The sequence below is a fragment of the Ovis aries genome, chromosome 14 (genome assembly GCF_016772045.2).
Source record: "Ovis aries strain OAR_USU_Benz2616 breed Rambouillet chromosome 14, ARS-UI_Ramb_v3.0, whole genome shotgun sequence".
Lineage (NCBI taxonomy): Eukaryota > Metazoa > Chordata > Mammalia > Artiodactyla > Bovidae > Ovis > Ovis aries.
In genome coordinates this window covers 24,623,589-24,637,488 of record NC_056067.1, presented here as the reverse complement: position 1 = coordinate 24,637,488, position 13,900 = coordinate 24,623,589, and the positions used below count along the sequence as shown (strand labels likewise).

The 13,900-nt window shown below is 46.5% G+C and overlaps 1 protein-coding gene across 20 annotated transcripts in view; it reads right to left on the bottom strand.

The window, feature by feature from the left end:
• NLRC5 (NLR family CARD domain containing 5) overlaps nucleotides 1-13,900 on the bottom strand; it is a 91,295-nt gene that overhangs the window by 51,511 nt on the left and 25,884 nt on the right. For 13 of the 20 annotated variants that reach the window (XM_027977859.2, XM_027977861.2, XM_042231670.1 and 10 more), the window contains exons 2-7: nucleotides 7,794-7,905; nucleotides 7,355-7,679; nucleotides 5,488-5,794; nucleotides 4,632-4,691; nucleotides 4,148-4,276; nucleotides 182-250 (exon numbers count right to left, since the gene is read on the bottom strand). In XM_027977859.2, coding sequence (XP_027833660.2) covers nucleotides 182-250; nucleotides 4,148-4,276; nucleotides 4,632-4,691; nucleotides 5,488-5,782 — 553 coding nt within the window. In that variant the 5' untranslated portion in view covers nucleotides 5,783-5,794; nucleotides 7,355-7,679; nucleotides 7,794-7,905. Of the gene's footprint in view, nucleotides 1-181; nucleotides 251-4,147; nucleotides 4,277-4,631; nucleotides 4,692-5,487; nucleotides 5,837-7,354; nucleotides 7,680-7,793; nucleotides 7,906-13,056; nucleotides 13,179-13,900 lie in introns of those variants that run through there. The other 7 variants (XM_027977863.2, XM_042231675.1, XM_060397958.1 and 4 more) reach the window with 3 other exon arrangements.

The following is a 13,900-nucleotide window of genomic DNA, read 5'->3' as shown; positions in this document are numbered from 1 at the left end:
TGCCCCTGGGCGCTTGGCAAGGCCTCCCTGCCAGATCCACCTCCCTCCTCTGCCCACCCAGGACCTCCTGGGAGCCAGGAAGACAAGAGCCCTTGACCAGCTAGAAGCCTGTGATCAGGGGACAGAGTCCAGGGTCTGGGTCCTTGCCCCAAGGCAATCCACTTCCTACCTTGGTACCCACCTTGTTGCTGCTTCCTAAGCTGTTTTCGGCGAGGTGAGGACCCACAGCTCTGATACGTCCGCTTGAGGCCTGGAAGGAAAGAAAGGGGGAGTAAGGGGTGAGGTCTGGGGGCCCAGGTTGAGGAGGCACCCAGCACTTTCAGGGAGCTCCAGCCCACAGACAGGCAGCAGCTAGACAAGTATATCTACGCTCAAGGGCTGAACGAAGGCCGACAGCAAGCAAAGGCTGTGCCCACGTCAGCTGCTGGCTGCAGACGGGTCCCTGGGCCTGGGGACCTCCCAGCCCAGAATGCAAGGAGCCGGGCCCACAGCCAACAGCCTTAAGCACTAAACGGCTTGGCAAGGACCCAGCTCTGTCAAGGGCACTCTTGGTTAGAGAAGCGGTGCTTTCCCTAGGCTTCGGCAGGCCTGTGCCCTCCCTCCTGCGCCCGTGTGCTTTCTCCCCTGTAGTTCCCTCTTCCACACGTCCTCACCGCTCTCACTAGTCTCATGAGTTCTTGTCTGGGTGCATGGATTTTCAAGAGCTAATAGTTTTCTGAAGAGGATGGGAAAGGAAGGAGAACAAGAATGAAGGGGAGACAGAAAGGAAAGGAGGAAGAAAGAAAGAGGATGAAGAAAGGATTTTAAGAAGTAAAGCAGGGGACTTCCCTGGTGATCCAGTAGTTAAGACTTCGCCTTCCAATGCAGCGGGTGCAGGATGGGTCCCTGGTAGGGGAGCTAAGATCTCACAAGACTTAGGACCAAAAAACCAAATGCAGAAGTAAAGTTGTAACGAACTTTATAAAGACTTTAAAAAATGGTCCACATAAAAAAAAAAAAAAGTCTAAAATAAAAGAAGTAAAGGTGGATACTCCTAAAGCCAGGCTTCAGTGATCAATCAGAATGGCTCTGAAGGGGGCCCCTTACCTGCCAGGTGTTAAATTTTTAGTTGCTGGTTTGCAGGGAAAGCCAGGGGTCCCAAAGAGGGGCTGCAATCAGGGTAAGAGTGTGTGCATATATATATGTAGCCAAGTGTGTATGCTTGGCTACACTGTGTGGCTTGCAGGATCTTTGTTCCCTAACCAGGGACTGATCCTGGGCCCTTGGCAGTGAGAGCACAGAGTCCTAACCACTGGACTGCCAGGGAATTCCCTTGTATTTCAATATTTTAATAAGTCTTCTACTAATAAGGGACTCATTAGCTAAATATCAACCAGACCTGGTTACAGCCAGGTGACAGTTATGCCATCTCAGTGATAAGGGACAGAAGGACCAGGTATCAGTTTTGATTTGTTGGGGGGCTAGGATGGGGCACCCCTGGTGGCTTAGTGGTAAAGAATCCGCCTATAGTGGAGGGAACATGTGTGCGATCCCTGGATTGGGAAGATCCCCTGGAGAAGGGAATGGCACCCCACTCCAGTATTCTTGCCTGGAGAATCCCATGGACAGAGGAGTCTGATGAGCTACGGTCCAAAAGGATGTTTTCTGTTAAAGCCTGGTGATGTTATTACCATGTACATCTGTAAGTAAAAAGTCAATACTTCTACAGAAATAAAGGTTCTGAAGCCACAGAAACATCATACACAATGGTCAAAGACTACAAGTCTTTCCTCTAAGATCAGGAAAAAGGTATTCACCACGTCTATTCAACACAGAACTGGCAGTTCTAGCCAGAGCAATTAGGTGAGAAAAAGAGATAAAAGACGCCCAAATTGAAAAAGAGAAGTAAAATAATCTCTGTTTGCAAGTGATAGGATCTTATATGTAGAAAACCCTAAAGACACCACAAAGAAAAGCTGTTAGAACTAATAAATGAAACCAGCAAAGTAGCAGGGCTAAAAAGTCAACACACAAAAGTCAGCTACATTTCTATACATGAACAATCTGAGAAAAAACTACCACAACAATTTCATTTACAATTGCATCAGAAAGAATCAGTAGTTAGGAATTAACCAAGGAAGTGAAAGATTTGTACAATGAAAACTACAAAATATTGCTGGAAGAAACGAAAGAAGACATAAATAAATGAAACGGTATCACATACTCACGGATTGGAAGACTTACTAATGTTGAAAATATCAGTACTATCCAAAAGTGATCTATAGATTCAATGCCCTTATAATCCCAATGCCTTTTTTTTTCTTTTTTGCAGAAATAGAAAGCCCATTCTAAAATTCATGTGGAATCTCAAGGGAACCCAAATAGTCAAAACAATCCCCCAAAGGGAAAAAAGTCTGGAAGAGTCACACTTTCTGATTTCAAAACTTACTAAAAAGCTACAGTGATCAAAACCAGTGTGGTATTGGCATAAAGACAGACATAAAGACCAATGGAATGGAGTAGAGAGCCCAGAAATAAACCCTCACACATACGGTAGAGTGATTTTTGACAAGGGTGCCAAGAGCACTGAGTGGGGGAAAGGACAGTCTTGTCAACAGTGCTGGGAAAACTGTGTATCCACAGGCTACGGAATGAAGTTGGACCCTTACCTAACACCATACACAAAAACTAACTCAAAATGGATGAAAACCCTAAATGTAAGACTTAAAACAATAAAACTGTTAGAAGCAAACATAAGGTGAAAGCTTGTGATGTTAGGTTTGGCACTTATTTCTTGAAGACAACACCAAAGGCACAGATATCGAAAGAATTAATAGAAAAACTGGACTTCATAAAAAAATTAAAAATCGTACATCAAAAGGCCCTTCCCACAGAGTAAAAAGGCAACCCACAGAATAGGAAACATATTTGCAAAACATATATTTGATAAGGGGTTAATAACCAGAATACAGAGAGAACTCCTAAAACAAAACAAAACAAAACAAAACCAGAGAAGTCAATTCAAAAATAGATAAAGGACTTGAATAGACATTTCTCCAAAAAAGAAATATGAAGGCCAATAGGCACATGAAAGGATTCTCAGCATTACTAATCATTAGGGGAACGCTAACCAAAATGACAATGAGGTACCACCTCACACCCATTAGGATGGCAACTACCAGAAAAGAAGAAAAAAGTGTTGGTGAGGATGTGGAGAAACTGGAAGCCTTGTGGACTGTTGGAAGGAATGTAAAATGGTGCAACTTCTGTGGAAAACACTATGGAGGTGCCTCAAAAACTTAAAGATAGACTTGCCATGTGAACCTGGGTCCTGGACATAGACTCGAAAGAACTGAAACAGGGTCTTGAAGAGATATTGTTTATCCATATTCATGGCAGCATTAGTCACAATAGCTAAATTATGGAAACAACCCGAAAGTCCACTGAAGGATGAATGGATAAACAAAATGGGATTTATACATACAGTGGAATATTAGTGAGCCTTAAAAAGGAAGGAAATTCTGACCTATGACACAACACAGATGAGCCTTGAAAACATTTATGCTAAATGAAATAAGCCAGTCAAAAAAGACAGATATTGTATGATTCCACTTATACAATGTACTTAGAGTAAAGTCATAGAGATGGAAAGTAAATGGTGGTTACCAGGGGCTGGGAGAGAGATGAATGGGGAGTTATTATTTGTTGGGTATAGAATCTCAGTTTTGCAAGAAGAAAAAAGAGTATTGGAGATGGATGGTGGTCATGGGCTTCCCAGGTGGCGCTAGTGGAAAAGAACCCACTTGCCAATGCAGGGGACATAAGAGACTCAGGTTCGATCCCTGAGTAGGGAAGATTCCCTGGAGGAAGGTATGGCAACCTCCTCCAGTATTCTTGCCTGGAGAATCCCATGGACAGAGGAGCCTGGTGGCTATAGTTCATGGGGTCCCAAAGAGTCGGACATGACTGAGTGCCTCTCACATGACATGATAACTGCAACAACGTGAATGTGTTTAATACACTGAACTGTACACTTAAAAATGGTTAAGGTGGTAAATTTGATGCTATGTAATTGACTATGGTTAAAAAAGAAAGATGGAACCAAAAGGAAAGAAAAGTTCTGCAAAGAGAGTGGTGAATCAGTGAAGTGGACCATCTGATCACTAACCTCTCTGCGCTGCATCAGAAAACCAGTCAGAGGCTCCCTGGGTGTGGACGGCAGACTGTGGGTCAGTGTCAGGCCTGAAGGTGTCTGAATGGTGAGAGGCCTGAGTCTGTGGGCTTGGAGCCTGAGGCCCTGAGGTTTGGGGACAAGGAAGTGAGAACGGGCTTCCCCAAGTGAAACCAGGTGGGGGATTCCAGCAGTGGCTAAGGGCTGAAAACCTCAAACTCTCCCAGGAGGCTCCAGGCGAGACTCATGGGAAAAGTTTTCAGACAAGCCAAAGCCTTGAGGGCAGAAATGGGGTGCAGGCGAGGCTGGGAGCTCTGGTGAGGGGCCTGGAAAATGTGCAAATGGGTCCAAGCATGAGGAGGCTAGTTTACGGAAAATGGCTCTGACCAGCCACCACCAGCCTGTTCTGGGTTTGATATGGGGGACTTAGTGTGCACCCACCCTCCACATCCCACCCCTTCCCCCAAACCTCAGGCCTTACCAGGGTGGAGCTGAGAGTCTGATCGGCTTTCCTTGCCAATTTCCAGAAGACTGGGGAAGCCTGGAAGAGGGAAGGAGATGACATGCCATGGGGATGAGCTAGGATGCCCTGGGACCAGATCTGGCCCCGTGTCTGGCTCAGGGCTCATCCCTCAGGGGGTGTTCCTAGCAAGCCAGAAATCTACACTTGGTGATCTGTGGAGGGCACAGCTGGAAGTGAGCCCTGAAGGCAGCTGGGGGCAGAAACACGTGCGTATCAAAAATTCTGTGCACATACAAGTATATGGGTGCATGCACATGTTTATTCATGCCTGTGCACAAGTGCACACCTGTGTATCCCCACCTGCCCCGTACTCTGCCTTGTAGAGTTACTGAGTGAGCTCTCACTTCCTCTCCATGAACACAATCAGTGTTCTGAGCTTCCCTACAGTGCTCTGTAAATGGAAGAGCCCAAGGGACATTCACTGAACAGGACAGAGTCCAATCAGCCTGCCCCAAGTGCCGGCCAGAGGGCTTTGCCTAGGACTGTTTCTTTGCAAAAAGAAACCTCTTAGGCAGTATGGGCTATCAGGAGTTTCCTGGCAGGAAGGAGTCAGCTGGTCCTTTCTCTCTGCATCCTGCCTTTCTGGGCAACTGGGGTGGTACAAGGTGGAAGGAGGAGTCCTCCAGGTCCCCAGCAGATGTGGCGGCATTAGGGCGTTTGCTCTGGGAGGCGCACAGAAACACGGAAGTTTGTTCCTGGCTGGGCCACACGTCTCTGTGTGACCCAGGCAAGTCCTGGCCTCGCCTGGGGCTCTCCGGCTCCCCAGGCCCCGGGCACTAGCTGGCGGCACTGCACCTCCCACAGCCACTCTTACCGTCTTCGTGGCCCCACATGCTCATCAGCAGCACCTCCATGTCCATCGGCACATCCAGCTCCATGCACACGCCCTGGATGAATGACTTCCAGGTGGTCGGACCCTGGGTATGCAGTTTTTGGAGATGCAGGATGACCCTCTGTGCGGGGTCTAGGGCCTGATATTCGGAGCCCAGGTCCACGTTGGGGAGGAATAGCTTCACCTTGGCGTCTAGCCATTCTAGGTTTCTGCTGAGCAGCCTCACGAGCCATCCATGCAGGTTCCTGGTGCCCAGTTGGAGGCTAACGGGGTCCATGAGGAGCTGACCCTACAGGAACCAGGTAGGCAGGTGAGCTGCGAAGTAGGTGAGCTGGGGGACAGGTGAGCTGGGGGAAAGCCAGGAGGGGCAGTCAGAAACCACTCCCCACAGCTAACGGGATGGACACAGAAGGTAGAGAAGTGGTCTCTCTGTAGAGTCTCGATGTCATTGCCCAGAGCTCAGGCCCAGAAATTAATCTCCTTCTTCTGTATTCTCTGCCAAAATAATCCATGGGGATGTCATGGGCCTGGATGGTTTAGTTCATCCCTTGTGGATAAGCCTGATAATGCTTTACTTGTTCTTGTTTCCATGGACCCATCTGTGCTGCTCTCTGTCTGAGCTAAGTTGTCTCTGGCAGAGACAAATAGCTGTCCCCCTGTATTTGTTCTTCTCTTCTTTCTTAGTGCTAGAACCCCTAAATATTTCCTAGTTATCTGAAATAGACTATTTCCCAGCCTCCCTTGCAGCTAGACATACTCATGTAATTAAATTTTGGCCAATGAGATGTTGGTGGAAATGTTGTATATCATTCTTAACCTCTTGTCGGCTGGAATGCTGATGTGATGGCCAAACCTTGGGCAGCCATATTGGATTGTGAGGTAGAAGCCAGCACTGAGGAAGGTGGAGAGTAAAGCTTTCCTGTCCTGGACTCTCTGACTTTGAATTTCTAATACATGACAAGGAAATTCATTTCTATTCTGTTTAAACTACTGTTGCTTAGGCCCTTTTGCTATTTGCAGTGAAATATAATCCTAGATAATACAGACCCTCTCTTCTCTCTAAGCAAATTCTCCCCTTCTAAACTGGAACTCAAACAACTTGCTGGTAGGAGTATTAAAATGAGGCAAGGAGAAGTTATTTTGTGAAAGCTTTAAAAGTCTGAAGGCCCTTTGATTCAGCAATTACATTTCTAATATGCTGGCCTTGGGACACAATCATGGACTTAAACAGAATTTTTAGTTACAAAGCTGTGCACTGCAAGAGTATTTTTAATAGTTAAAAATTGGAAGCAACCTAAATATCCAACAGTTAGAGATTAACTGGTTATCCATCACATGGTGGAATATGCTAGAATGTTTCCAAATGTACTTTCTGGCACTATTGTCTTAATAATAGAGATAACCGCTCAGAAAGCACTTACTGTGTGTTAGGCTCTGTTTTATGTGCTTTATTTGTCTCATCGAATCCTCACAACTCCAGAGACTTCATTTCTAACTCTGAAAAAGATAGGAGGCCCATGCAGGGGCCAGCCTTATCAACTCCCAGACGCTGGGGCCAACACCATGTATTCTGGGGTTCAGACTTCAGCTTCTCCCTTGACCCCCAGCAGAGACCTACTAGGCACATGTCCCCAGCTCCTCTGGTCACCCCTCTTCAACCAAACTAATAGCAACAACTCCTTGCTCAGGCACAGAGTTTGAGACTTCAAGAAATATGCTCACATCCATGGCGTAGATCACCACCCCCACTCAACAGATGAAAAGGCTAAGCTGGGGAAGGGTAAAGGACATACCCAAGATCATCATGTAAGTCCATGGAGGACACATGCTCAGAACTGAGATTTCTTACCTCTCAGGCCAGTTAATTTCCAAGGCTTGGGAACCCTAGGTGGCACCAGACAAGGGCTAATCCATGGCCTCTGTGTGATCTTGGCGCCTATGGCATGGCTTCTTTTCCGGGCTAGAGTGTCCAAAGTCCATGCGGCCCATAAAGAACTCATCCAGGGCAGCAAGGTGCCAGGTGGAAGTGAGGAGTGCCTGGATGGTATAATTGCTGGGAAAGTCCTTCAAATTCAAATTTCTCCCCCAGCCCGTCTAACATGATGCCTTTGTTTCCACCATGAGTGCTCTTTCCCCTTGGAGTAAGACATTAAACTCTTTAAAAATAACCAGCCCTGGAAGAAAAAACACATTATATCATTATTGGTCATTGTGAACGTCAGTAGCAAACAGCCTTGGAGACAGAGGATTATATTAGAAAGATCCTCAGTGAAGGGATGGTCACTGACCTGGCTCCCTGGTTCATCATAGATATTCTAGGATGTCCACAGAGAGGGTCTCCTGAGTTCCTGGGCCAAGTCCTGGAGCTGGATTTTCAGATTCTTTCCATAGGCTAGGCTCCTAAGAGAGAGAGGAGACAGACCGCTTTCTCATCATTATTCCGCATTCCAAGAGGAACTCTGTAAAGAAGGCACTGACTCTCACTCCTAACTCCCCTGAGGACATCAACCCAGAAACAGCCTTCTCATCTTCATGTACAGATCTTATTCTTCCCCAAGCAAGATTCTTCTTGTTCCTGGACTGTGCAGTCCAACCCTCCTCGGTGTCACTTCCCGCCTCACCTGGCCCAGAGGATGCCCCTCTTACTCTTCCAATTTGAATATTCCCCTTACAGTGACTTGTTCCACCACTGTATACCTCTCCAATCCAGTAGATTTATTACAGCTAATTTATTAAATGAAGATGGACTAACTCTTACCAAAGATGTCAGCCTTCTTTCCTAATAAAACCTCAAAGAGGTTAGAATGTGCAGCTTTCTCTCTTCATACATTATGAAGAAGTTTTTAAATTGAGAGTAAACATCCTTCTTAATGAGAAAACCCAGAGGCACTGATCACTGTCTCACCAAGAGAACAAGAAAATGATGATCATTTAATCAGTTTCATTTTATTAGCTCCTTTTTTATAATAACTATAAATGAAGTATGACCTGTAGAAATTGTGAATCACTATATTGCATACCTATAATTTATATAATATTTTATATCAACCATATCTCAATAAAAAGTAAAATAAGGACATCCCTCATGGTACAGTGAGTAGGAATCCGCTTGCCAATGCAGGTGATGTGGGTTTGATCCCTGGTCTGGGAAAATTCCACATGCCATGGAGCAACTAAGCCCATGTGCTACAGCTCCTGAGCCTGCACTCCAGAGCTCCTGAGCCTGCCCTCCAGAGCTCCTGAGCCTGCCCTCCAGAGCTCCTGAGCCTGCCCTCCAGAGCTCCTGAGCCTGCCCTCCAGAGCTCCTGAGCCTGCACTCCAGAGCTCCTGACCTCCTGAGCCTGTACTCCAGAACTCCTGAGCCTGCACTCCAGAGCTCCTGAGCCTGCGCTCCAGAGCTCCTGAGCCCGAGTGCTACAACCGCTGAAGCCCACGGGACTAGAACCTGCGCTCTGCAACAAGAGAAGCCACGGCAATGAGAGGCCCACGCGCCTCGCCTAGAGAGTAGCCCTGCTCACCACTTTTAGAGAAAGCCCACGCACAGTAGTGAAGGTCCAGCATAACCAAAAACAAAAACAAATAGCACTTCCCTGGTGGTTTAGTGGGTAAAGAATCTGCCTGCAAATGCGGTAGACGCAGGTTCAATCCCTGATCTGGAAAAAGCCCACATGCTGTGGAGCAACTAAGCCTGTGGGCCACAACCATTGAGCCTGTGCTCCAGAGCCCAGGGGCTGCAACTACTGAGCCTGCGTGCCGTAACTAGTGAAGCCTGTGCTCTGCAGCGAGGGAAGGCACAGCAACGAGAAGCCCAAGCACTGCCACCAGAGAGTAGCCCCCGGGGCCACAGCCAAAGGAAAAAGCCCCAGCAGGCATGAAGACCCAGACAGCCATAAATAAACAAGTATAAACTAAAGTGGCACTGGTACGAGTGTCTGTGTGACACAGCTTCGGAGATCTTGTCTAACAATAAGGAGCAGACAAAAGAAAAGATGGCTAAAAAGTATATGGAAGAAAGGCAGAAGATCAAAGTACGCACTGATGGAGTATCTGAGAAGTAGGAGAAGGTAAGAGCAAAGCTCCAGACTTTAGATCAATCCACGCCAAGAGGGCACATTTTACAGAGAGCCCAGAAATAAACTCACACAGCTACATTCAATTAATCTTTGACAAAGGAGGCGAGAATACAGTGGGGAAAAGACAGTCTCTTTAGCAAGTGGTACTGAAAAAGCTGGACAATTGTATGTAAATCAATGAAGTTGATTTACGCCTCACACCATGCACAGCAATAAACTCAAAATGGCCTAACAATTAGGACACCATAAAACTCCTAGAAGAGAACATAGGCAAAACATTCTCTGACATAAATAGCACCAATATTTTCTTAGGTCAGTCTCCCAAGACAATAGAAATAAAACCAAAAGTATAACAAACGAGACCTAGTCAAATGTACAAGCTTTTGTCTAGCAAAGGAAACCATAAACAAAACTAGAAGACAACCTGTTGACTGGGAGAGAATATCTGCAAATAATGCAATAGACAAGGGCTTAATTTCCAAAATATACAAGCAGTTCATACAATTCGGTAACAGAAGAAACAAACAATTCAATTAAAAAATGGGCAAAAGATCTAAATAGATATTTCTCCAAAGAAGACACCTAGATGGCCAATAGGCACATAAAAATATGTTTAACATTGCTAATTATTAGAGAAATGCAAATCAAGACTGTGATGAGGTACCACTTCACAGCAGTCAGAATGACCATCATTAAAAAGTCTACAAATAACAAATGCTGGAGAGAGTGTGGAGAAAAGGGAACCCTCCTACGCTGTTGTAAATCGGTGTAGCCACTATGGAGAACAGTACGGAAATTCTTCGAAAAACTAAAAATAGAGTTACCATGTGATTCAGCAATCCTACTCCTGGGCAAAGCCCAGACAAAACTATAATTCAAAAAGATACACGTACCGCTATGTTCATAGCAGCATTATTTACAATAGCTAAGACATGGAAGCAACCTAAATGTCCATTGACAGATGAATGGATAAAGAAGATGAGGTACAGATATACCATGGAATACTACCCAGCCATAAAAAGGATGAAATGGTGCCATTTGCAGCACCAGGGATTGAGCTAGAGATTATTATACTAAGCGAAGTAGGTCAGAAAGAGAAAGACAAAGACCATACGATATCACTTATGTGTAGCATCTAAAACAGGACACAAATGGCAATTATATCAGAGACTATTCACTGGGAAAGGCAGGCAATAATGGAGAGACTTCCAAACAAAAGCACTTTCTAAAGTAAATGTCATTAAAACCTGATGGTGCCAGATTTAAAATAGAACAAATTGATCTAAGGAATGGAAGAGAGTTCAAATTAGCTTCACACCCATTTAAAATCCACTATTTGATCAATGGTATTGAGAGGGAAAATATGGAAAAATACATAGTATTAAAACACATAGTAATACAAGTATTTTAAATGGCGAGAATTATTACTATTGGCTGTGCCACACTACTTATGGGACCTCAGTTCCCGGACCAGGTATTGAACAAAGGCAGTGAGAGTACAGGGTCCTAACCACTGGACTGCCTGGGAATTCCTTTTTTTTTTTTTTTTTAAGAATTATTTTTAAATTAAGTAATTAAAGTTTTCTTATTAAAACTACAACCAGATATCATTTCATACCCCCCTCAAATATCTACAATGAAAGAGAAGATAATACAACTGCTAACGAGGTTGTGGAGAAATAGGAACCCTTATACCCTGCTGGCGGGAATGCAAAATGCTGCAGCCACGTTGGAGGAGTTTGGCAGTTCTTTAAAACGTTACCCAGAGTTATAACTCAGCAATTTTCTACTCTTAGGTTTATGCTCAAGAGAAATGAAATATATATACTTACACAAAAACATATACACCAATGTTTATCATCCCTCATAGCCAAAAAGTGAAAAAAAATAAAAATTCCCATAACTCACAGATGAGTAAGCAAAATACGGTATGTCACTACAATAGAATATAATTTAGCAACAAAAAGGAACAAAGTAACATTGTGTTCAGTCACTTCAGTCATGTCCACTGTTTGCGACCCTATGGACTGTAGCCTGCCAGGTTCCTCAGTCCAGGGGATTCTCCAGGCAAGAATACTGGAGTGGGCTGCCATGCCCTCCTCCAGGAGATCCTTCCAACCCAGGGATCGAATTTGCATCTCCTGTATGTCCTGCACTGCAGACAAATTCTTTACTGCTGGGCCACTGTTACGTGCTACAAGGTGGATAAACAGCTAAAGGATGCTAAGTGAAAAAAGCTCCAAAGTATACTAGTAAGTGAATTCAACTTTTAAAAGCTATGGCATATGTCTGTTTTAAACGTGCTGTGTGAATCTGCATACAGAGAGACCAACTCTAGGGTTACACAAGCAAACTGGTGACAGGATTGTACCTGGGGAGTGGACGTGGGGGAAGCAGGCAGAGGAGAGCCCTTTACACCGTACAGTTCGCTCTCTGTATCTGTGGATCTGAATCTTCAAGTGTGGAACCCGCAGATATGGAGTGCTGACTGTGCTGTGCCATCTTATATAAAGGACTTGAGCATCCGAGGATAGGGACACTGAAGGCCACCTGCACTCTTTGGACCACTGCGTACATTAAAACTTTTCAACAGGTACAGTTGTTTCAAAGCCATAAAATGTTCATATTAAAAACTAGGGTTCAATCCCTGGGTCAGAAAGATTCCCTAGAAAATGTGTTACCTCTAAGAATCACCAATGCATTCCTGGGACATGGGGCTCAGAGAGGGGTAATGAAAAGCCAGCATCACACAGTAAGATTCCCAAGGGAATCCAGGCATGTGGGTTTGCGGTCCCACGCTCCTGCCACTCCAGTCCAGGTCCAGACAGCAAGAGGGAAAAAAGGTAGGGGGCCTTGTTGGGGTGCTGGTCTCACTGAGGGGTAGGCATAGGAGGCTTGCCCAGATGGGAGCTCCATCCTGGCTTGCGTCGCCCTCATCACTGTGCTCTTGCGGAGTCTCTCTTGCTATCCGGGGCATCCCGTGCTGTGGAGGTTAGGGGACCCAGTTCCTTTGCCCAGTCCTTTGCGCTTGCAGCTCCCTATGCCTGGAGACCACCGCCCCCACCAACTTCCAGTCCACACTCACGCACATGCGCACGCATGCCAACGCGCACGCCTCTGGACCGAGTCATCTCTAAAACTCAGCTCTGGTCTGGTCTCTTTTCTGTCTAAACCTCCTATAGCTTCCCGTCACCTGCAAGATGCAGGGTGGCACCACAGTTAGTATGACTTCCACAGAGCAGGTCCACATCAGGTGCTCAAGAAAGGGTCAAAGGGTGAGTAAACAAACGGTCCTTCACCATCTGGGTCCTGGCCACTTTCGGGCCTCTCACACCACCCCTGCCGCCTGCCACGTGACCACGCTCCCGGCCCCACCCCGCCATCCTCTTCACAACTCCCCGCCTTGCACACATGCCCTGCTCTGCCTCGAATGCCCTGCCCTTTCCCTTCCATCTTGCAAACGCCTCCTTCTTCTTACGGATTCAGCTCCAATCAACTCCTGTTCTCTTCTCAGGGAGGTCCTGCCGGCTGCCTTCCCAGACTGAGTCGCGCCGCCACCACTGGGCTTCCCTCCTTAGCAATGTCTCCTTCCTCCCCCACAGCAGGGCTTGTCATTCTGCACCGTCATTTCCTCTTGGTCAGTCCCTCCTTCAGCAGCTGGGAACACCACCTGATTCTGGACAAGAGCAAACGCCTTGGCAACAGGGCCCTGGATTGGAGTCTCTACTCGGTACAGGCTGTGTGGCTTTGGTTTGGTTAGCCCATGGCTTGGTACTTCAGTGTCCTCATCTATAAAAGGAGGATGTTCGAGGTCAGGCTGCTAAAAGCAGAACCCAAGATAGGGGTGTCTGTTGAAGTTTTTTATTACGGCTGAAAGGGAAGCAGGACGGGGCAAGGGAAGAAGTTAGGCAAAGATGCGCTTTCAGGAGCCTGACCACGGGGAGCTCTATGAGTGACAGGTCAACAGGCCTATCCTGCCAAGAGGCAAGGGGGCTGGGCTGCTGTTTCCCGCCCCTCCAATAGCCACATCCGCCAGACACTGGCTATGGGCCATATCCAGGTAGTGGAGGAGGAGCATTCCGATCGGCCAAGGGCAATCCTTAAGGGCAGGGTGCAGTGTGAGCAGCCTACGCCCACAGTGGATGGGGAATGGGGGTGGGGGACTGGCCCATGACTGGAGACCCGGAGCACCAGCAGGGTCAGCCTTGGGGGTAATAACAGTTAACTGGCAAGGGCATCGGGAGGTGAAGCAGGCAAACCCCCTGGCGTGGCCTCTGGCACATTAGCTATTATTACCAGTGTTGTTTCCTCTGCAGCCCGGC